We start from the raw sequence: 25,500 nt of genomic DNA, 5'->3' as shown, positions 1-25,500 counted from the left end.
AGACAGATTATTTCACTTATAATTCACTGTATCATAATTCCAGTGGGTCAGAAGTTTACATACACTAAGTTGACTGTGCCTTCAAACAGCTTGGAAAATTCCAGAAAAGGATGTCATGGCGTTAGAAGCTTCTGATAGGCTAATTGACATCATTTGAGTCAATTGGAGGTGTACCTGTGGATGTATTTCAAGGCCTACCTTCAAACTCAGTGCCTCTTTGCTTGACATCATGGGAAATTCAAAAGAAATAAGCCAAAACCTCAGAATTCTTTTTTTGTGGACCTCCACAAGACTGGTTCATCCTTGGGAGCAATTTCCAAACGCCGGAAGGTACCACGTTCATCTGTACAAACAATAGTACGTAAGTATAAACACCATGGGACCACGCGGCCGTCAAACCGCTCAGGTCTCCTAGAGATGAACGTACTTCGGTGCAAAAGTGCAAATCAATTCCAGAACAACAGCAAAGGACCTTGTGAAGATGCTGAAGGAAAAAGGTCAAAAGTATCTACAGTGCCTTGCGAAAGTATTCGGCCCCCTTGAACTTTGCGACCTTTTGCCACAGTTCAGGCTTCAAACATAAAGATATAAAACTGTATTTTTTGTGAAGAATCAACAACAAGTGGGACACAATCATGAAGTGGAACGACATTTATTGGATATTTCAAACTTTTTTAACAAATCAAAAACTGAAAAATTGGGCGTGCAAAATTATTCAGCCCTTTTACTTTCAGTGCAGCAAACTCTCTCCAGAAGTTCAGTGAGGATCTCTGAATGATCCAATGTTGACCTAAATGACTAATGATGATAAATACAATCCACCTGTGTGTAATCAAGTCTCCGTATAAATGCACCTGCACTGTGATAGTCTCAGAGGTCCGTTAAAAGCGCAGAGAGCATCATGAAGAACAAGGAACACACCAGGAAGGTCCGATATACTGTTGTGAAGAAGTTTAAAGCCGGATTTGGATACAAAAACATTTCCCAAGCTTTAAACATCCCAAGGAGCACTGTGCAAGCGATAATATTGAAATGGAAGGAGTATCAGACCACTGCAAATCTACCAAGACCTGGCCGTCCATCTAAACTTTCAGCTCATACAAGGAGAAGACTGATCAGAGATGCAGCCAAGAGGCCCATGATCACTCTGGATGAACTGCAGAGATCTACAGCTGAGGTGGGAGACTCTGTCCATAGGACAACAATCAGTCGTATATTGCACAAATCTGGCCTTTATGGAAGAGTGGCAAGAAAGCCATTTCTTAAAGATATTCTTAAAGATATCCATAAAAAGTGTCGGTTAAAGTTTGCCACAAGCCACCTGGGAGACACACCAAACATGTGGAAGAAGGTGCTCTGGTCAGATGAAACCAAAATTGAACTTTTTGGCAACAATGCAAAACGTTATGTTTGGCATAAAAGCAACACAGCTGAACACACCATCCCCACTGTCAAACATGGTGGTGGCAGAATCATGGTTTGGGCCTGCTTTTCTTCAGCAGGGACAGGGAAGATGGTTAAAATTGATGGGAAGATGGATGGAGCCAAATACAGGACCATTCTGGAAGAAAACCTGATGGAGTCTGCAAAAGACCTGAGACTGGGACGGAGATTTGTCTTCCAACAAGACAATGATCCAAAACATAAAGCAAAATCTACAATGGAATGGTTCAAAAATAAACATATCCAGGTGTTAGAATGGCCAAGTCAAAGTCCAGACCTGAATCCAATCGAGAATCTGTGGAAAGAACTGAAAACTGCTGTTCACAAATGCTCTCCATCCAACCTCACTGAGCTCGAGCTGTTTTGCAAGGAGGAATGGGAAAAAAATTCAGTCTCTCGATGTGCAAAACTGATAGAGACATACCCCAAGCGACTTACAGCTGTAATCGCAGCAAAAGGTGGCACTACAAAGTATTAACTTAAGGGGGCTGAATAATTTTGCACGCCCAATTTTTCAGTTTTTGATTTGTTAAAAAAGTTTGAAATATCCAATAAATGTCGTTCCACTTCATGATTGTGTCCCACTTGTTGTTGATTCTTCACAAAAAAATACAGTTTTATATCTTTATGTTTGAAGCCTGAAATGTGGCAAAAGGTCGCAAAGTTCAAGGGGGCCGAATACTTTCGCAAGGAACTGTATATCCACAGTAAAATGAGTCCTACATTGACATAACCTGAAAGGCCGCTCAGCGTAAAAAAGCCAGGATTGCACGTCGAATGGCTTGCACGTCGAAGAATACCATCCCAACCGTGAAGCACGGGGGTGGCAGCATCATGTTGTGGGGGTACTTTGCTGCAGGAGGGACTGGTGCACTTCACAAAATAGATGGCATTACGAGGAGGAAAGTGATGTGGATATATTGAAGCAACATCTCAAGATGGCAAAATGGCTTAAGGACAACAAAGTCAAGGTAAAGGCAATGCTACCAAATACTAATTGAGTGTATGCAAACTTCTGACCCACTGGGAATGTGATGAAAGAAAGAAAAGCTGAAATAAATCATTCTTTCTACTATTAATCTGACATTTCACCTTCTTAAAATAAAGTGGTGATCCTAACTGACCTAAGGCAGGGAATTTTTACTAGGATTAAATGTCAGGAATTGTGTAAAACTGAGTGTAAACGTATTTGGCTAAGGTGTATGTAAACTTCCGACTTCAGCTGTACATACAGAAACGAATAGAGGAACATAGAAGGTAGACAGACCGAGACAAATCCAGACATAGCAGAGAAACACATCGCAAACATGCACGCACACAGACACTACTCTTAGAAAAAAGGAGAACAATTTTTGAACACCAAAAAGTACCGGGAACCAAAAAGGGTTCTTCAAAGATGTTCCCTATGGAGACAACCAAAAAACCCTTTTAGGTTGTAGATAGACCTTTTTTTCTAAGAGCGCAGACATACAGACACACAAATATATGGTAATAAACCCCCATTTGCTCTCATCCTTTGGGAGTAGCTACAGAGTGCATTGAGGACACAGACAAAGACTATGAGGCAGCTCATTAAAGTGGGTATTTTGATGTTGAGTTGAGCATCCCCCCAAGCATCCCTAAACTGGATCTGTGCACCATAGATGGCTTCTGGATAGTCTATGGTCTTTCAAAATCTTTCAATAGAACAATAGAGTTCATGCATAGAAATGTCTATGGAGACGCCACTAAAGAGATGGGGGGCCAAAGGCCATGGTATTTACCTCTGCTATGAGGCAGAACAGAGTGGGAGAAACTGGCAGAGAGAGAGAAAATATAATCCTGTTCACCAAGATCCAATGCCACCTACTGTATTCATGCTGCAGTGCAAGATCTTTTATAGGTTCTCTCATAAGCCTTTTATGTGTGTTTTATGAATACGGGGGATTTCTGCTGGGTCTCAGTGTAGTTTGATGAAGTGTGAATTGGCCAGCCGACATAAGAGAACATGGAGAGAGTTTGTGGACACCGTCCACACAGCGAATGCTACATCGGACATGGATAGGGCTAGTCCATCTGTTCAACTCTGCTTCCGGTCTCCTTCCCTTTCCCTCCCCCTTCCTTTGTTTATCCAACTTTTATACTGGTGTCCTCGTTTTGCTGCCCATGGAGTGTCTCTCATTATTTCTCTCCATCACCTTTGATTATTGCCAGTCGTTTACATCTTTGACCGGTCCTATACCCGGGTAACCCCAAATCCATCTCCCTCTTCTTTCCTCCCACCCTTTATCTATCTATCCTTCTTTCACAGTGATGTCTTCTTTTAGGTCTCCTTCTCAGCATCTTGATAACTGTCTAGATCATGTCTATCCTTGACCGGACCGACCCAACTAACCCCAAATCACCATTCATCCTCTCCCCAACTCTTATACTGAAACACAATCAGTGGCTAGGAGAGCTGGTCCAGGAAATCAGAGGATGGCTCAGAGTTGACTCAGCTGTGGCTTAAAAGACAGGCAGCAGGCATGTGGTGGCAGTGCCACACCCTTTGGCCCAGCTCTGGATGACATGGAGAAAATACACAGAGTTTAAATATAGCCGTGTACACAACACAGACTATTCTTGGTTTGCTCCCGTTTAACAGTGTAGCCACAGCACACGTGCCGCCCGGCCTAGTGAGGCTCCTCTTTCAGCTATAAAGAGGAGGGCCAGGCCATACATAGGACCAATGGGACCAGCAGGAAAAACCAAACCAGAGGGCCTCTTTGAATACTGTCGACTGGTGGTGCTGGCGGATTGAATAGGTGCTTTTCTAGCTGGCATGGGTGAACGGTGCTGCTTTCCTCAGTTGCGTTCCCTGGTTGTAAAGTGTTAGAGTTTCTCGTTTCTTGGCTGTTAGTGTTTGGAAATTGGAGTTTGGAGACTGAGGGGCTTACCTGATTATAACGTATTGACTTGAGGGTATTTTCTTAGCTGGCAAATTATGTCTAGCATATAATATGTTACAAAGTTGACCGTTTTTTGTTATGTAGTTGACAGGTGTCAAGTGTAGGATAAAGTGAAGTGAAGTGTATCATCTTGTTTGCATGTAGCTATGTATTCATTTGGTTGTTGGGTGTGTCTCTTCTTACCTCATTGTCTGTGCCCACATCCAGCATGACTGGCAGACACTGCTGGGGTGGCATGCCTCCACAGGCCGTGTAGAGTGCCAGTTTGCCCACAGGGATGCCCATGCCATAGCAGCCCAGGTCCCCCAGGCCCAGGATCCTCTCTCCGTCCGTCACACACACCGCCTGTCAATCACATCACATCTGTCAATCATACCTGTGATTCTATGTCAATCAAATACATTATCAGTCAGAGCAGACTGCCTATGGCTCTTGATAAGTAATTTCCTTTCAGATTCCTGTTTGAAATGAACCAAATAAGCTCTCAGAATAGCCAAAAATGTTATAATATCAGGCAGTGAAAATACAGTAATTAGCAAATAAAGCCAGCACATTCATTAGCCAATCAGTTACAGTAAGTGTACATGATCAAACAGGAAATAGTCACACAACGTCAACAGTGAAGTGGTGACTCCGGGATGCTGGGTTCCTCTGTCCAGTGTCTATTCTTTTGCCCATCTTAATCTTTCCTTCTAATTGGCCAGTCTGAGATATGGCTTTTTCTTTGCAACTCTGCCTAGAAGGCCAGCATTCCGGAGTCACCTCTTCACTGTTGACGATGAGAATGGCGTTTTGCGGGTACTATTTAATGAAGTTGCCAGTTGAGGACTTGTGAGGCGTCTGTTTCTAAAACAAGACTCTCCTAATGTACGTATCCTCTTGCTCAGTAGTGCACCGGGGCCTCCCACTCCTCTTTCTATTCTGGTTAGAGTCAGTTTGCGCTGTTCTGTGAAGGGAGTAGTACACAGCGTTGTACGAGACCTTCAGTTTCTCACATGGAGAATTTCTCAGAACAAGAATAGACTGACGAGTTTCAGAAGAAAGTTATTTGTTTCTGGCCATTTTGAGCCTGTAATTGAACCCACAAATGCTGTTGCTCCAGATACTCAACTAGTCTAAAGAAGGCCAGTTTTATTGCTTCTTTAAATCAGCACAACAGTTTTCAGCAGTGCTAACATAATTGCAAAAGGTTTTTCTAATGATCAATTAGCCTTTTAAAATTATAAACTTGGATTAGCTAACACAATGTGCCATTGGAACACAGGAGTGATGGTTGCTGATAATGGGCCTCTGTACACCTATGTAGATATTCCATAAAATAATTCAGCCGTTTCCAGCTACAATAGTCATCTAATACATTAACAATGTCTACACTGTATTTCTGATCAATTTGATGGACAAAAAAAGTGCTTTCTTTCAAAAACAAGGACATTTAAGTGACTCCAAACTTTTGAATGGCAGTGAATAAATATAGAATAAAGCACTACATAAAGGAGAGACCTAAGACAACAACATAGAAAAGCAGCAACACATGACAACACAGCATGGTAGCAACACAACATGGTAGCAGCACAAAACATGGTACAAACATTATTGGGCACAGACAACAACAGCACAAAGGGCAAGAAGGTAGAGACAACAATACATCACCCATAGCAGCCACAAATGTTAATAATAGTGTCCATGATTGAGTCTTTGAATGAAGAGATTGCGATAAAACTGTCCAGTTTGAGTGTTTGTTGCAGTGACCCAGGCATGTATGTGCTTTGGGGACCTTTAACAGAATGTGACTGGAAGAATGGGTGTTGTATGTGGAGGATGGGGGCTGCAGTAGTTATCTCAGATAGGTGGGAGTGAGGCCTAAGAGGGTTTAATAAAAAAGGCATCAACCAGTGGGTCTTGCGACGGGTATAGAGTTTTACAAGCACTGTAGATACAGTTGAAGTCGGAAGTTTATATACACCATAGCCAAATACATTTAAACTCACAATTCCTGACATTTAATCCTAGTAAAAATTCCCTGTTTTAGGTCAGTTAGGATCACCACTTTATTTTAAGAATGTGAAATGTCAGAATAGTAGAGAGAATTATTTATTTCAGCTTGTATTTCTTTCATCACATTCCCAGTGGGTCAGAAGTTTACATACACTCAAATAGTATTTGGTAGCATTGCCTTTAAATTGTTTAACTTGGGTCAAACGTTTTGGGTAGCCTTCCACAAGCTTCCCACAATAAGTTGGATGAATTTTGGCCCATTCCTCCTGACAGAGCTGGTGTAACTGAGTCAGGTTTGTAGGCCTACTTGCTCGCACGCGCTTTTTCAGTTCTGCCCACACATTTTCTATGGGATTGAGGTCAGGGCATTGTGATGGCCACTCCAATACCTTGACTTTGTTGTCCTTAAGCCATTTTTCCACAACTTTGGAAGTATGCTTACGGTCATTGTCCATTTGGAAGACCCCTTTGCGACCATGCATTAACTTCTCAAGACATCAGTCTTGAGATGTTGCTTCAATATACCCACATAATTTTCCTCCTCATGATGCCATCTACTTTGTGAAGTGCACTAGTCTGTCCTGCAGCAAAGCACAACATGATGCCACCCCCATGCTTCATGGTTGGGATGGAGTTCTTTGGCTTGCAGGCCTCCACCTTTTTCCTCCAAACATAACGATGGTCATTATGGCTGAACAGTTCTAATTTTGTTTCATCAGACCAGAGGACATTTCTCCAAAAAGTACGATATTTGTTTCCATGTGCAGTTGCAAACCATAGTCTGGCTTTTTTAATGGCGGATTTGGAGCAGTGACTTCTTCCTTGCTGAGTGGCCTTTCAGGTTATGTCAATATAGGACTCGTTTAACTATGGATATAGATACTTTTGTACCTGCTTCCTCCAGCATCTTCACAAGGTCCTTTGCTGTTGTTCTGGGATTGATTTGCACTTTTCGCACCAAAGAACGTTCATCTCTAGGAGACAGAACACATCTCCTTCCTGTGCAGTATGACGGCTGCGTGGTCCCGTGGTGTTTATACTTGCGTACTATTATTTGTACAGATGAACGTGGTACCTTCAGGCGTTTGGAAATACATCCACAGGTACACCTCCAATTGACTCAAATTATGTCAATTAGCCTATCAGAAGCTTCTAAAGCTATGACATAATTTTCTGGAATTTTCCATGCGGTTTAAAGGCACAGTCAACTTCGTGTATGTAAACTTCTGACCCACTGGAATTCTGATACAATGAATTATAAGTGAAATAATCTGTCTGTAAACAAAAAGTACTTGTGTCACGCACAAAGTAGATGTCCTAATCGGCTTGCAAAAACTATTTGTTAGCAAGAAATTTGTGGAGTGGTTGAAAAACGAGTTAATGACTCCAACCTAAGTGTACGTAAACTTTCGACTTCAACTGTAAGTAGGGCCTTGGATCGTGATAAATAGTTTTAAGAGGTCCTGTGAGCTCAGGCTGCAGAGGAAAATGCCATTGTGTTGACAGCTGTGAACAGGTGCACGAACGGCTAGCGGCTGCAGCAGGTTTATCTTTCCATGCCAGGAATACCTGGAAGATTCTTCCTACTGACTATATATGACAAGCTCATGACTTGATATGGATGCCCGATGAAGACCTACGGGTCGAAACGCTGTTGTAAATAATTATCACCTGTGAGCATGTGCAGTAGTGTGCTGCGTTGTCCTGTCTGTTTTCCACGAGTTTTGCCTACAACTCCAGCACCCGTGGAATGTACCTGGATGTGCGTATGTTCTTCAGCTTTGCACATAGCTGTACTGGCATATTAGAGCTCAGTTGGTTGTAATGGCCTCAAACAGGCCAGATCCTAACTGGTGATGTCTGTTGAACTTATTGACATCAATGCACGATTTATGAGAAAGTTGGAAAGTATTCAGACCCCTTGACTTTTTCCACATTTTGTTGTTTCGTTACAGCCTTAAACAGAGAATTAGTGAACATAAAAGTTCAATCCGGAGAAACGACAGGGATTATCCAGTCACAGTACATTTCAATGACCTGAAGCATTTCTACCTTTAGATTCTGTGGCATAGAGAAAGTTAAGATATCAGATAGGGGAGGAGATATTAATAATACTCTGAGTAAAAGAGAATGTTTTGGAGTTTTCACCCTCCAGACATTATTTCCTAACGGACTTAATCATGAAATGCCTATGTATGTTATGCTGTGAATTTGAATATCAATTATGTGCCTATTTAAGATTACTCTGATGTTTTTCGAACAATGTACCCAATGATTAATGAAAATTTGCTATGTCCTCATTGTGGCTTTACAGATGTGTTTAATACGTCTTATTTATACAGTTTTGTAATATTTATGAAATGCATGTTGTTATATTTGGTAGCACTTGTTTGTTTTTCCTTCACCTCCAACCCCTTTCCATGTGTGGAACGGATGTGGGTGGGGCCAGGTCTACATAAGGGTGCAAATAAAATAAAAATCACTAAAGCTTTGACGAAGGCCATGAGGCCGATACGTAAGCTTATTAAATGTTCTGTTATAATCTCCACCCGGCACAGCTAGAAGAGGACTGGCCACCCCACATATGCTCTCTCTAATTCTCTCTTTCTTTCTCTCTCTCGGAGGATCTGAGCCCTAGGACCATGCCCCAGGAATACCTGACATGATGACTCCTTGCTGTCCCCAGTCCACCTGACCGTGCTGCTGCTCCAGTTTCAACTGTTCTGCCTTATTATTATTCGACCATGCTGGTCATTTATGAACATTTGAACATCTTGGCCATGTTCTGTTATAATCTCCACCCGGCACAGCCAGAAGAGGACTGGCCACCCCACATAGCCTGGTTCCTCTCTAGGTTTCTTCCTAGGTTTTGGCCTTTCTAGGGAGTTTTTCCTAGCCACCGTGCTTCTACGCCTGCATTGCTTGCTGTTTGGGGTTTTAGGCTGGGTTTCTGTACAGCACTTTGAAATATCAGCTGATGTACGAAGGGCTATATAAATACATTTGATTTGATTTGATTAAATATCAGTGATACTACCAAGAGCAGTGTGCGGTTTCCTTTTTTCTTCATCTTGTCCAACTGTTGCCATGCACCTGCAAATAAGATTGCTCAGTGTGCAAATGTGCGAGTGCCTTTTGAATTTTGTGATACAGCCTCATTCTAAAATTGATTCAATTTTTGTTGTTTTTCCCCATCAATCTACACACAATACCCAACTATGACCAAGCAAAAACAGGTTTACAGAAATGTTTGCTAATTTATTAAAAATAAAATAATTGAAATTATTTATCATAAGTATTCAGACCCTTTATTCAGTACTTTGTTGAAGCTCCTTTGACAGCGATTACAGCATCAAGTCTTCTTGGGTATGACGCTACAGGCTTGGCACACCTGTATTTGGGGAGTTTCTCCCATTCTTCTCTGCAGAGTCTCTTGAGCTCTGTTGGATGGGGAGCGTTGCTGCACAGCTATTTTCAGGTCTCTCCAGAGATGTTTGATCTGGTTCAAGTCTGGGCTCTGGCTGAGCCACTAAAGGACATTCAGAGACTTGTCTTGGATGTGAGTTTAGGGTCATTGTCCTGTTGGAAGGTGAACCTCCGCCCCAGTCTGAGGTCCTGAGCACTCTGGAGCAGGTTTTCATCAAGGATCTCTCTGTACTTTGCTCAGTTCATCTTTGCCTCAATCCTGACTAGTGTCCCAGTCCCTGCCACTGAAAAACATCCACACAGCGTGATGCTGCCCCCACCATGCTTCACCATAGGGATTTCCTCAGAAGTGATGCTTGGCATTCAGGCCAAAGAATTGAATAGTTAGTTATTTTTATCAGACCAGAGAATATTGTTTCTCATGGTCTGAGAGTCCTTCAGGTGCCTTTTGGAAAACGCCAAGCGGGTTGTCATGTGCCTTTTACTAAGGAGTGGCTTCTGTCTGCCCACTCTACCATAAAGGCCTGTTTGGTGGAGTGCTGCAGAGATGCTTGTCATTCTGGAAGGTTCTCCCATCTCCACAGAGAAACTCTAGAGCTCTGTCAGAGTGATCATCAGGTTCTTGGTCACCTACCTGACCAAGGCCCTTCTCCCCTGATTGCTCAGTTTGGCCGGGTGGCCAACTCTAGGAAGAGTCTTGGTGGTTCCAAACATCTTCCATTTAAGAATGATGGAGGCCACTGTGTTCTTGGAGAAATTCAATGCTGTAGACATTGTTTGGTACCCTTCCCCAGATCTGTGCCTCGACACAATCCCGTCTCGTAGCTCTACGGAAATTTTCTTCAACCCCATGGCTTAGTTTATGCTCTGAAATGCACTGTCAACTGTGGGACCTTATATAGACAGGTGTGTAACTTTCCAAATCATGACCAATCAATAAAATTTTCCACAGGTGGACTCCAATCCAGTTGTAGAAACATCTAAAGGATGATCAATGGAAACAGGATGCACCTGATCTCATTTTTGAGTCTCATAGCAAAGGGGCTGAATACTTATGTAAAATAAGGTATTTTTATTTTCTTTTTTTTTAGGCAATTAAAAAAAAAAAACTTTTCGCGTGGTCATTATGGAGTATTGTGTGTAGATTGCTGAGGATTTTTTATTTATTTAATCAATTTTAGAATAAGGCTGTAGCGTAACAAAATGTGGAAAATGACATGGGGGGCTGTATACTTTCCTTAGGCACTGTATATACAGAAGTATGTAGACACCCCTTCAAATTTAAGGATTCGGCTATTTCAGCCACACCCGTTGCTGACCGGTGTGTAAAATCGATCACACTGCCATGCAATCTCCATAGACAAACATTGGCAGTAGAATGTCTTTCCAACAAGTCAGTTCGTCAAATTTCTGCCCTGCTAGAGCAAATTTAAGCGCTGTTATTGCGAAGTGGAAACGTCTAGGAGCAACAACGGCTCAGCCAAGAAGTGGTAGGCCACATAAGCTCACAGAATGGGACCGTTGGGTGCTGAAGCGCGTAGCACATAAAAATCATCTGTCCTTGGTTGCAACACTCACAACAGAGTCCCAAACTGACTCTGGAAGATAAGTCAGCACAATAACTGCTTGTCGGAAGATTCACAAAATGGGTTTTCATGGCCAAGCAGCTGCACACAAGCCTAAGATCACCATGCGCAATGCCAAGCGTTGGCTGGAGTGGTGTAAAGCTCGCTGCCATTGGACTCTGGAGCAGTGGAAACGCGTTCTCTGAAGTGATGAATCACATTTTACCATCTGGCAGTTCAGCGGACGAATCTGGGTTTGGCGGATACCAGGAAAACGCTACCTGCCCCAATGCATAGTGCCAACTGTAAAGTTAGGTGGAGGAGGAATACTGGTTTGGGGCTGTTTTTCATGGTTCGGGCCAGGCCCCTTAGTTCCAGTGAAGAGAAATCTTAAAGCTACAGCAGACGATGACATTCTACTATTCTATGCTTCCAACTTTGTGTCAATAGTTTGGGGAAGGGCCTTTTCTGAGCATGACAATGCCCCTATGCACAAAGCGAGGTCCATTCAGAAATGGTTTGTCGAGATCGGTGTGGAAGAACTTGACTGGCCTGCACACAGCCCTGATCTCAACCCCATTGAACACCTTTGGGATGAATTGGAAAGTCGACTGCCAAAGTCGTTGGCCTAATCGCCCAACATCAGTGCACAACCTCACTAATGCTCTTGTGGCTGAATGGAAGCAAGTCCCTGCAGCAATGTTCCAACATCTAGTGGAAAGCCTTTCCAGAAGAGCGGAGGCTGTTTTAGCAGCAAAGGGGGGACCAACTCCATATTAATGCCCATGATTTTGGAATGAGATGGCCGACGAGCAGGTGTCCACATACCTTTGGTCATGTAGTGTATGTGTGCCTTTCAGTAACGGCTGTTGGGAGGAGCTATAGGAGGATGGGCTCATTGTAATGGCTGGAACTGAATGAATGGAACGCTATCAAACATATGGAAACCATATGTCCTCTTATAGCTCCTCCCACCATCCTCCACTGGTGCCTATCCCCAGTTATCCCAGAATTACCAAAGATGCAAACCCCTGACTTCTAAGCCAGGGCTTCCCATCTTCCTCCTAGAGAGCCACTCTGTTGCAGAGCAGATTTTCACTCTAACCCTGATCTAACACACTTGATTCTACTATTTAGCAGTTCACCAGGATCTTGAGTTGCTGGATCAGGTGTGTAATATACAACAGGCCTGGAGCAAAACCCTGCATACCCAGTAGCAATACCTGCCTTAAGCCGTCAGACAGAACAACTAGGCCTAACAGTGTAAAGGGCATAGCACCCCCAATAGAGAGATAGGGTGCAATTTCAGACACAACGTATTTCCGCACTATATAGGGAAAAGGGTGCCATTTCAGGTTTGACTATAGACTTACACGTATGTCCTTCTCTGGCCAGCTCTGGAGCACGGTGGAGATGTGAGTGAGGTCATGGATGGTGATGAAAAGCCCCCTGGAACAGATCAGAGATCAGATGAGTTATAATGAGTGAGACTAGATAAACTGTTTACAGTGCCTTTTCCATCGCGCATTGATTACCAACATAAGGAAATACTATACTTTTGCTCAGTACGGAGAAAAAAAACATTGTCTTTTGCATTCAGTGTCAAATGGTTCCTTGATACCTGAGTGGAAGCTTGGAATTAACTTTAAGCACCATTTCGGTAGCTTTTAAAATCCAATTTTTCCCTCTACTTGTGCTGTAATGTCCCAGAGCAGATGTCACCTGGGAAATGGATCGCTGGGGCAGGGACCCCTCTAGTGCTACTCTGCTCCAGGAAAAGCTAGACAGATACGCTTAGTCTGTGTGCGTGTGTGTAGGCCCACGGAGTGGGAGGTCCAGCCCAGAAGGGTTTCAGATCGGTCCAACAAAGCCATCTGCCTACGATGTGGAGGCACCACCATCTCCATAAGTGCCAGCAACAATTAAAAAAAACATCTATATTGTCAAATCTGCCCAGAAACTAAAAACACAGATCAAATCTGGAAAGCGAGAAGGAAAATGTGAAGCACCAAACAGACCAAAACCCTATTAAAAAATAATCAGAACACAAAACGTTTTGGAAAGAAGAAGAGAGACATGAACGTGTCACATAAAAATGATAACTGTAAAGTTTCAGCTGAGCTTGACCCCAATGTCATGGCTGGGTATTAACTTACCTGCGAGACTTAGGTAACTAGAGACAATAACAGTACAGAGACAGTACAACAAGTCTAATAGTATTGACAAACCTGTCACACCCTGATCTGTTTTACCTGTCTTTGTGCTTGTCTCCACCCCCCTCCAAGTGCTGCCCATCTTCCCCTGTGTTCTCTGTCTGTTGCCAGTTCGTTTTGTTTCGTGAAATCTAACAGCGTTTGTTCCCCTGCTCCTGTCTGTTCTTGCTCCTGTTTACTAGTCCCTTCCTGGGTTTTGACCGTTCTGTCTGCCCTGACCCTGAGCCTGCCTGCTGTTCTATACCTTGCCCCACCTCACTGGATTATTCACCCCTGCCTGCCCTGACCCTGAGACTACCTGCTGTTCTGGACCCTTTGCACCCTCTCTGGATTACTGACCCCTGCCTGCCTTTGACCTGTCGTTTCCCTGCCCCTGTACTAGAAATAAATTGTTATTTCTTCAGCACTGTCTGCATCTGGGTCATACCTGAAACCTGATGACACAATTCTTGTATCAAGGCCCACTAGATTATAGCATTGGATTCTGTTGTGAGATTCGGTTAGCCATGAATAGTTTGCTAAAAATGAGGGGTCACATTTCATCCCCCTGAGAAACTGGAAACATGCAAACCTTTCTACTACATCATTTAATTTAGAAATGGAAACCTCTGGAGTTGAAACTTGGGTTTTGGGTTAGTTTCCGTGGTGTGTGTGTGTACGTGCATGTCTGTTTGCACGTGTGTGTCTGTGTGACTGTGCATGCATGTGCGTGTGTGAGCGCACGTATACATCTATATGCATGCGTGTATGTGTGTACGAGGCTGATAGAGGACCAGTCAGTATGGGGGCCACATTACTTCAGTTAAAAAGGTAGAGAGAGAGCCTCTCACACATGGTGACCCACGTCACTCACCCCGGGGCTCTACATATTTGGCCTCCATTGGTAAACACTGTGTCCTCCTGCCACATTTCTGATGAATCTGAATCGACATGTCCAAAATAAGAATAGAGAGAAAGAAACAGACAATGAGGAAATGAAGAGCAGGTAAGAGAAGGGATGGAAATGTGATTTTACAGCAAAATAAAAAGATTGAAAGGATGAGAGACATAAAAACAAAACATCCACGGTCAGTCACACTCTTTAAAATGTTTAAACTGGACCAGCAATGGCTGCCAGAGGTCACTCACGTAACGAGAACGCTAACGATCAGCAACAACGCTAACAATCAGCAACAACTCACAACTCATATGTGTTTGACCATCAGTGATCAAACACATGCACACAAACACACTCACGTCATTGTCACGGATCCCTCTGGAACTGTGTCATTACGCACACCTGGTCCCCATTTCCCTGATTGCAATTGTATAAATGTGCCCTCTGTTTTCCATTGGGCGGTCGATTATTGTTCCCATGTCCGTTGGTCGTGTGAGTACCTGTGCGTTGTCTCAGCCTGTGCTGCATGTTTTGTGCATTACTGATCTCGTCCGGTGTCATTCTACGAGGTTTACCCTCGCTCTTTTGTTTGGCTACACCCCAGTGTTTTGCATACGTGTTTGTTTTGGGTGTATTAAAAACCCAGATGTATTCCTGCGCCTGTCTCCAGCCTTTATACCCCTGCGACAGTCATGTTTGACACGCTTCATTGGTGGAACATTTGATCAGTCGGTCTCTGTGGCATTTAAACAGCTGTGAAGAGTTGGATTTGTTTGCTGTGTGTGTGTGTGAGCCTGTGAGCAGTGTGTCCGTGGAGTGTGTGAGGCCTGCTGTGTGTGTGAGCCTGTGAGCAGTGTATCCGTGGAGTGTATGAGGCCTGCTGTGTGTGTGAGCCTGTGAGCAGTGTGTCCGTGGAGTGTGTGAGGCCTGCTGGGTGTGTTTGCCTGCAGCGTCCGTGGGGCAGAGCTGATCTGCTGCCAATCCCACAGCTAAGAGATCCAGGCCAGGGAAAGGAGCATGTTGATGTTGGTAGGGGATGGTCCTTACTGGCTGGACTGACCCCATTCACTGGTGTTGGTGAAAATGACTTGTCTGATATGTGATAGACATGGACATGGCTCTTAACACATTATGACCATAGATGTTCCTTAATACAGCATTTTAGCTCTATTATTTGTTCAAATATCTCACATATTCTCCCAATCTGTCTCCGGTTTCTCCCATCATTCTTTCTCTCTCTCTCTCTTCCCCTCTCACTGTCTGTCAGTTTCCCAATCTGTAGTGGGAGACCCCATGTCCCTGAGATGAGGGAGGTGTCTCAGCGCCTCTGACGCATTTCCCCTGACCCCCTCTAAACATCTGTACAGGGCCTCCAGCACCTTCTCCATCCCTTAGGAACAGTACTGCTGTTATAATAGGACATTCTTCTGATAAGCTGCTAGAACAATCTTCAGCCACATCTCCTAGGCTGAAGGGAAAGGGATGAGATATTCCTGTGAGAAGGGGGTGAGAGTCAAGCTTTCTCACCAAGAGTCTAATGACCCCATACTCACAATCATAGTACTTCTCAGAATCACCTAATCTGGATCCAGGTGTAAAAATTAAAGGTCATCTTGAGAGGAAGGAGACACAATACTGTTTAACAATGTATATGAGAAATCAAATGTGTTTAAAGAATGCACACCTTGAGATGGATACAGAATGAGGTTGGTGAGGGGTGTTTGTGGAGTTTGTAACTGTCTGTAAGCACTTGAGCACTGATAGGTGGAATGTGTCATGACTGTCCTGTGAGGACCCAAATAGGTCAGACCAGCTTTGCAATAAATCACTTCAACCAGACCACCTCTCACCCACGAGGGGGGGGGGGGGGGGGGGGGAGAAGGGAACTGGTAGGGGTTGACAGCTCACACCCTGTTGTAAATCAAGGACCTATCTCTCCAAATTCACCCAGGGAATGAGCCTTTGTCTTAAGAAGATTTTTCCCTTTTTCCCAATGAAACAAACACATTCAAAAGCACCTATTGGAACAATATTTCTAACATAGAACGTGGTGAATGGGCAGAGGTGACCTAAAAGAACACTAATGTCATATTGTGTGTTTGTGTTGTTATTAAGTGTTATAAAGGAAATACTGTACCTTAAAGTATACCCACTATGTGTGCAGTGCCCATCCAATGCATTGTGCATGAAAAGTTAGAAAGTGTTTTAGTGAAGAGGGACAATTTTAGGAGCCATAAGAGACAATACTTTTATAAAACTTTGTACAAGTAACAAGTTACGCCCCTGAGTGAGGTCAGAGAGCATGCCAGCCTGACAGAACCGCCCCTTTTGAATAAACTGTATAAAATTATGGGTTAAGAATTAACATATCAGACCATAGAGACGTTGAGCTGCAGCTCAAGTTTAAAGTGGTTTGAACGCTGAATCTCAACACGAGGTAGAGATGATAAAGTCACCTCGCGGACAATCACTGGTACGGCTGATTAGCTGTCCTAAGTGAAGTATCTAGAAAAGCAAATTTAAGTGGGACTCTGATCAAATCATCGTATTATGCTACTCTCATCAGAATAAACTCTATAGTTCTGTTCAGGACTACACAACAAGTCACTGGACGACTGCAGAGGATAACGACAGAATACAGGTGGGGACCCCTTTTGGGAAATCAGAGCTTTACAAGCGTGCCCTCGAAAAGGCCCAACCAACCCTCTTTCCAAGAAGGTCCGGTTAGAAGAGATACATGGCAAACCAAGGCATTTCCACGTTAATACATGTGTGATTCTTACTCCAAGCGGGCAACGGTTCATGTGCAATGTGTGAGTAGTTTCTAAATGTACTAACATTGTCTCTGTCCCTCTTCTCTTTCACCCTCTACATGTCATTTTGCAACAAGTAGCCATATTGTTGTCAGTCCACTAAGGACCTGTTTCTAATGTTTTAAGTGTGTATGTTTATCCTGTGTTACCATTTAGTTAGCTAGTAACTAAATAACTATAACAATGTGTAGTCCTGAATCATAACTAAGGCTCAGGTTTTTGCAGATGCAAGGTTACGACTGTTCAGAATGATGACATGATACGAGGTTACGATTAATAAGTTGACTGTTTATAGATGTCATAGAGATTCATTTGGGAGATGTTAACTCTTTAAAGAACCACTCTCGTAGTGCCCCAAATCCTAATGAGTTAATTGTTACATGATTCATTTAGTCGGGTAACAATTAAACATTGTTAGTGGATCAGATTAATGACAGTAAAGTCACGACAATGGTATAGTCTTCGTTAACAGAAAGGTAATGTTTTGAGCCAGCCTATGTAGTTCCTCCTTAGAGACTGTGTAGAGAGAGAGAGAGAACAAGAGACCAGCGGATTGAAGGAAGAGCGAGAGAGAAGGAAAGAAAACAGCACCGGGCTGAATCAGCAATACCGCTGACCCCACAACCCAGCAGAAAACACAACCCAGGGAGTGTGTGCCGAGAGTGGGACCGCAGCAACAACCCAGCCCCAGCAGGAGCTGCTCTCTACACTTGACCCACAACATGGCCAGAGCCCCAGAGAGACACCAACTTCTGACAGACTACCGACCCGTGTCCTCAACAAACACAGGGAGCCAGCCACTCACCCAAAATATATCCGCCCCCTGCACGCCACCGCTCACCCCATTCAAGACTCTCTCTGCTGCTCGTTAGCCGTAACCTCTGAACGGCTAAACTGTCACTAAGCAGTGTGAGCTGTGTGTGTGTGAGCTGTGTGTGTGTGTGTGTGTGTGTGTGTGTGTGTGTGAGCACAGTGAGAATGCAATGGGAGGTGAAACAACCTGTGGCAGTTATGTGCTGGTCAATGCAAACTTTCTTTGTCAATGTTAATAGGATATTGAATGCATTCTAAAATGTCACTCAGAGAGACTTCTAAGTGCTTTTACCAGGCAAAAAGCCAAGGACCAAACAGTGGGTTACATAAAACATCTGGGACAGTTTCCATACCTACAATGCCATTGATACTAGCCTTCATTTAATGTGCATCTGTGATTGAAGTGGACAGATACAGGCATAGAGTGGACAGCTATGTACAGTACCGTTATACTGTGCAGTATCCACTTCTGGATCCTGTGACAGCAACACAGCATACATGTTATGGTAGCCAGGTACCTACGGTATTACTGTTAGAGTAATTAAAGTCTCATTAAGAATACGTGCTGGCATTGTTGAAATGCTGTAAGGCTTATGAGTGTGTGTGTGTAACCCTGTCAGTTACACACACACACACACAAAGGGCTATGACTGTAACCCTACACTGACAAGCTCTCACAGATGGTGAGACACAGATACCTCCCATAGTGATGTAATCCTATGGGTGTGTGTGTGTGGACCTGTTTAACTATTCTTGTGGGGACCGGAAGTCCCCACAAGAATAGTAAACAAACAAAAATTTGACTGGGGACATTTTGTTAGTCCCCACGAGGTCAAGTGTTATTTCTAGGGGGTCTAGGGTTAAGGTTAGAATAAGTGTAAGGGTTAGAATTACGTTAAGGGTAAGGGGCTAGGGTTAGTTTTAGGGTTAGGAGATAAGGTTAAGGTTAGGTTTTTGGGTTAAGGTTAGGGCTAGGGTATGGGTAAGAGTACGGGTTAGGGCTAGGGTATGGTAAGAGTACAGGTTAGAGTTAGGAAAAACAGGATTTTGAATGGAACTGAACTGTGTGTCCCCAAAAGGTTAGCTGTACAAGACTGAGGGTGTGCACGTGTGTGTTCCAGTGCATAGTTAAGGATGAAGCATTGCAGTCTGCTCTCAAAGATTTCCATAAGGACAAATGACATCAACAATAACATGTAATTTAACACATTCAAGACCTAGAATACAATGTGTTGCACCACACAGACCGATTTCCAATCTGCTGAGACTCCACACAAATGGAATATGAAAAACGTCTGTGGATCCCAGTGGAGATTATTTTCAAAGCAGCTTTAAAAAAACTGCTTATTCCAACTTTGTCCAGCTGCTGGGTAATGAAACTAGGATTCAGCTCTTTTCAAATGGCCTTCAGACTAACTGAAACACGAAGTCACAAATAACAAAAGATCAAAACTCTCAGATGGTCATTAGTAATGGTCTTATTTCACCACATCGCTGTAAGCCAATGGTCTAGAATAATAATGAGGACAATGCAGTGAAGGCAATAACTTTCCTCTGCAAAGAAATCATCTGTTTGGACTGGAGATATTTTTCATTTGGGAGAGAGAGGGGGGAGTTTGTGACATAGCAAATATCTCTGGTCTTCACTCTTTCCAAAACAGAGAACACTGTGGAATACCCTTGTGTCACAAGGGAAATCAACTACTTTGTCTCCTTCCAAAACATAACTTCTGTCAATAGACTGGAAAGATAGCAGTGTGCGGTTGAGCACATGCTGGCCATCCAGCTTCTCTGTCATCCCTCTTAAGAATAATATGAGAGAGAGAGAGAGAGAGAGAGAGAGAGAGAGAGAGAGAGAGAGAGAGAGAGAGAGAGAGAGAGAGAGAGAGAGAGAGAGAGAGAGAGAGAGAGAGAGAGAGAGAGAGAGAGAGAGAGAGAGAGAGAGAGAGAGAGAGAGAGAGAGAGAGAGATTGGACTGTAAGCTTAAGAAAAGGACTGACCGTACAATATTTGAGCCATGAGGTCGCTGGTTTCAGCTTTCATCTTCTTCCTTCTCCTAGCGGTATTTAAAGACATGCAACGGAACTTTTGCAACTAAGTATAATTTATACCTCTCTCTTTGGGCTGGATGTGTCAATTTGGAGTTCATACATGCATCATTTATGAGCAGAATTACTGTCTTACCTCAAATAGCCACGAAATCCCTAGTTTGAAAGTGACTGTTTTTCTGAAAGCTGTACAGCGCCATTTTCCCTACATATTCCCCCACCTGCCCCAGCCCCCTAGGAATTGGAGTTCAACCAATGAACTGCAGCCCCTCGACATTTGAGTGACAGATAGCAAAAGGCACATCACGCACACACAGCAGAGAGAGAGAGAGAGATACAAATGACACTAGATGGCTTAACGAACTGGAGATGGAGGCAAGGGTCAAACTGTACTCGCACACAGCAGCAGACGCAACAGACTCAATATCAATAAAAATGGCTATTTTCATTAATTGTGTTTGTTTATCTTGAAACTAAAAGTTAAAACTAACTCAAAGCAGGTTTCACATGACATGCAAAAGAATGACATTGCACTAAGGAAGCCGGGATAGGCTGTACGGACACGCCTGATGTCCAAATTGATGACTTATGTGACACAGCTGAGAGTCGAGTGGAGAAGAATGCAGCTAGCTAGTTTATGCTTGTGGCTAAAAACTTAAAATCGAGAATTTGAAGATTGTCTGCCGAAGTTGGGACTTGAGTGTTCAGAATCATTCAGTTTTGATCAGAGTAATTGTTATGTATATATATTTAAAAAATACCGCCATTAATTGCCGCATTTTAACCATCACCCTGGTCTGATACTGCATATTGGTAATGGCTACACTATCTAGCGACATCCCTCTCAATTACTGAGGTATGTCTGACAAAGATCAACTGTACTATTTGTTCCAGGCTTTGATCTTGTCCCATCTTGATAACTGTCCTGTAATATGGTCAGGTGCAGCAACGAAAGACATAGCAAATTTGCAGCCGTCTTAAAACAAAGCAGCACACCATTCCCCTTAACTGCACACACAGAACTAACATCAACAACAAGCCTGACTACTTATCTTCTAGTCTTTTTAAGAAACATTTGTGTGTTGAAAATGCCTAACCACTTGTATAGTCTATTTACATACCCCAGTAAACATGCCACTATAGGTTTCTTCACAGTACCCAAACCAAAAACCTATTTAACGCGTCGCTCAGTTAATGGTATGTATAGAATGTTGTCATCATGGAATACTCTGCCACCAGAGGTTACGCAGGCAAAAAGCAAGTTTAACTTACATTTTTAAAATCTTGTATCAGTGTATCAAGAATGTAACTGTACTGTATATAAGAATATGAATATTGTGTAAATAATATATTTTTGTCCCTTGGTGTCTTTACTATATAAAGTATAACTTATTTTATTTGGCATGTAATAATGTATTATGTTGTTCTCGTCTATGACTGATTCGTACTTTGTTATGTATTTGTACATTTTATGCGGGTCCCCAGGAAGAGTAGCTGCTGCATGTGCAGTAGCTAATGGGATCCTAATAAACTAAACAGCCGGACAGCCCCCCCCCCCCCCCCCCCCCCCCCCCCCAGCGAGAGCAAAAGCAAAGGACACTCTTCCCCTTGATGTTGTGTTGCCCTCTTGCAGCGCAAACTCTTCCCATTGAGCACATTAGACTATCACAGTGACATCCAGATGGCTACTACGAAGTATGCAATATTACAAATGATTTATTGTGTAGGCCGCTATCCTACTCAAAATAAAATCAAGTGGGACAAAACTAATTGGCCACGTTAACTACCACATGTGATACAGCTGCCTAGCCTGCCTGATAGGAACCAACTACATAGCACCTCGATACAACATCGTTGCAATGGGAATTTGCACCGGCTTGTCGGTACGTTAACTAATTGCATGTCACAGTGACATCCAGAAGGTGACCAATACTACAAGTTATTTCTGCCTTGCCCATCGAAATAAACATCACTTTCTTTTACAAGTTTTAAATAGTGTCATGCTGCTGTGGTTGCCAGCTAGACAGAATAAACTCGCTAGCTGGGAAGGGCTCATCCGGACCAATTACTGCTGCTACATTTGACCCCCACAGCGAGCTCAGTGCGTTGCACATATCAAGGACAGGGCCAGTTACAGTGGTTCTTCCTGTAAAAGTTGTGTCACGTTATTTACGAAACGGAAACGGTGCCGAAATAGATGACCACAGCGGGTATGCTATGCTGCAAATATTGCTTCTAACTTCAATATGCTTTTTAAATAAATAAGACCTACACCACTTTTAACAGCACATTACTCAACACTAGTGAGACTCATGTCGCCTATGACAGGCCTACAGTATATCTAAACGTATTTCTTTCAATGACGTGACTCTCTGCCAATAATTAGATTTAGAGGATTGGAGGATTCTAAATTAAGATCTAAGGGGCATTTTTTGTTAGGGCAAATCTGATCTGTGAGAATATCTAAGGGACTTTTAAATAATAAAAAATTAATTAATAATAATCACTTTGTTTAAAAAATAACTGTATTGGAGATTATTTCATTTTCAAATAACCTAAAGTGAGCGATTGAATTCCGAATAAAGGCCAAAGTAAAATTTGTAAAAGCCAAAATATTTATTTCTGTTTTTAGAGGGAGAGAAACCATGAGCCTATCGTGCCTATATTTTGGACAAGGACATCCCGGCCGGACAAACCCTCCCCTAAGCTGGGCTAATTGTGCGCCACCCTATGGGACTCCAAATTACAGCCGGATGTTATACAGCCAACCTAACTAAGAAATACATTTGACGATACAATTCTCCCCCTTACCTTCCTTCTTGGCAAGAGTCTATTGTCCTACTAATAGCTCATAATGGCGCTGAACAACATGACTGGTCGGGAGTAGACTACAGTAAGAGCAAAATAATCGTAACATTTCCACACCCTAATTGTAGTCTAACCAATATCCAAAATGGAGATTCAGTGAAAATAAAATCTTGTTGATTCATCAAGACCCGTCCCCATGCCTGTCTCAGAGCAGCGCTGTCTTGACCTCTGAATGCCGTCTCTTCCATTCATTTTGAAAGAGTATTTTCCAGTAAGCAGCAATTTGTTTACCTTTATTAGCCTACTTCATTCCAATATTTCTGTCATTCAGTGATATTTATTCCCATAATAATTTGTTCTGGATCCATAACGAAATAAACATCTGCATTTTGAAAGAGTATTTTTATAATTATTTTATTAACGAAAGCATATATATGCTGATGAAGAAACACAGTATTGTACAGTATATACTTACCCGACATTTTGCGGTTGCATGAGGTCGCCCACACGCACTTTAAACATTTGGATAAAGCATTTAAAGCATTTTGAAGATAAGAGCCGCCTGCATTTGTTCATTAGGCTACTGTACAGTCTGACATGTAAACATAGCCTACAGTACATACTGTAGTAAACATGGTAAAGTGCGTAATTCCTTACATATGGGAGAGCAGGCCATGTCCAGAATTTCTCAGTGACCTCAAGTACTCATTAACTCTGTCTTTAATGGTTTTTCGGGTTGCATCAGTCATGGACAGAAACTTAATACTGAGACACAGTATTAATGATGAACACCCGGAGGTTCACTGGTAAGCCACATTTGCCTCGGGATCCATCCCAGTTGGTATTCTGTGTCCACTCGTGGTACCTCTTCAGTTGCACATCCTTGGAATAGCAGAACAGCTTAACGGTCCGGATGGCCCTTGTTGTGCCTGGTGAGCAGTTGGTCAAGTTCTGTTGTCAGTAGAGGAATGTAAATGTCAGGGTGAACCGACGACCTGATGAACCCACCAGGTATGTTGACTCTGCCTGTTGGAGATGGAGTTCCAGAGCTCACAGGTGTGTCTGGCATGGATTGGGACTCCATCTCGTTCCTCGCCCTCGTCAATGCGTCATCCTCCGCCTAACTCTCCGCCAATGCCGCCTGACTCTCTGCCAATGATGAGTGACTCTCTGCCATTACCACCTGGCTCTGGACCTATGCATCAGCTGTTGCCCGTATCTCTGCCCTCAGATAATGTTTTTCTTTCTGATGGTCTGCTTCCAATGACTTGATCTCAGTCTTCAAAGTTTGATTCTGAACCATGTTCACCTTCATCAGATGAGCAGAATGGTACCGCCATGAGCCCCCATCGATTACAGTGGCCTATGATAAAAACGTTAGATCAATTAAGAATTAAAAGTGACTCTAACACACAAATGATGTGTACGCATTTTAAGAATCTAGCAAAACTAACCACTTTCTTGGCAACCATGCGTTTTTTCAGGTGGAGTTGGGGTGGGGTGAGGAGTATAGGCCATAAGCATACAGCAGATTGCCGATTGTCCTCACTTTCATTTTGCTGTAACAACATATTGTAGCACCATGACCAGGATCTCTTCATTTAAGTGAGCAGATTAGGGGTTTCAGGAGGAAACGGAAAATCTAATACAGCCAATTGTCATAGCGTTTGCTGTCCTTAAATGTGAAGACTGTAATATTATTAAATCGATTCTCTATGTGTAATTATTCCATAATTCAACGAATCACGAAATATTACTTAACTAGGAAGTTGGGGCACCACGGGAACATTTTGTTTATAGTTTCATTTCCCAAATATAACTCTTCAGATATTTTATTATCTTATCGATTACAGTCTTCTATTAATGTATTGTTACCTCATCAGTCTCATTTCTGAACATCGCAAACCCTAACATAAATCAGCGTTATAGAAATTGGCTTAATTATTTATTTTCTAACTAACCAATCGCAGAATTACATAAACACACACAATAGGTCATATATTGCTTACTAACATGACACAAATTTAAGTCCCTTGTGGACTAAAACGATATGACGACTTGGTAGACAAAGGAAAGGGGTGGGGACAGTTCAAGAGCGGAAAACTCAGAGTGGATTCACTGTAATACAGTTGATAACTACACTCATGAAATGCTAATACCTTTAACATGAACAGCCGCTCATTAGAAAATAAATAGCATTTTACATATTTATGAGTGTATGCCTTTGTTGGACCGGTAATCACAGAGAGGGACATCTGCTGGATAATAGTTCATCAGAGAGTCTCTGGTTGCGTTCCCAGAAGTCCCATGTTCTTTCGTGGTTGTAGCTTGTTATAATGGATACGTCAGAGTACCATTTGGAAATGTTCTTAGATCAGATGCATTCACCAGACTAAAGTATTTAAACACCTGCAGCCTGAATAATCTGGTCTTTAGTTTGTAGATGTCTTCACCATTTCAGCGTGGTGATGATCTCCACGTTCTCTGGTCTTGTTCTATTGTAGAGTTGAAGTTTAAACCACTTCACACACCAGCATCACCCGGCGAGTTTTGGTCTAGAGTAGTAGCCATT

At 42.8% G+C, this 25,500-nt stretch overlaps 1 protein-coding gene across 1 annotated transcript in view; it reads right to left on the bottom strand.

Annotated features, from left to right (window-relative positions):
- me1 (malic enzyme 1, NADP(+)-dependent, cytosolic) overlaps positions 1-25,500 on the bottom strand; it is a 120,182-nt gene that overhangs the window by 35,049 nt on the left and 59,633 nt on the right. The window contains exons 4-5 of the mRNA XM_036973913.1: positions 12,730-12,805; positions 4,554-4,715 (exon numbers count right to left, since the gene is read on the bottom strand). Of these exons, the coding sequence (XP_036829808.1) occupies positions 4,554-4,715; positions 12,730-12,805 (238 nt within the window). The remainder of the gene's footprint in view (positions 1-4,553; positions 4,716-12,729; positions 12,806-25,500) is intronic.

This window comes from Oncorhynchus mykiss, chromosome 3 (assembly GCF_013265735.2).
Source record: "Oncorhynchus mykiss isolate Arlee chromosome 3, USDA_OmykA_1.1, whole genome shotgun sequence".
NCBI lineage: Eukaryota > Metazoa > Chordata > Actinopteri > Salmoniformes > Salmonidae > Oncorhynchus > Oncorhynchus mykiss.
Note: the sequence above shows the minus strand (reverse complement) of the source record. Positions and strands in the feature narration are given on the sequence as shown.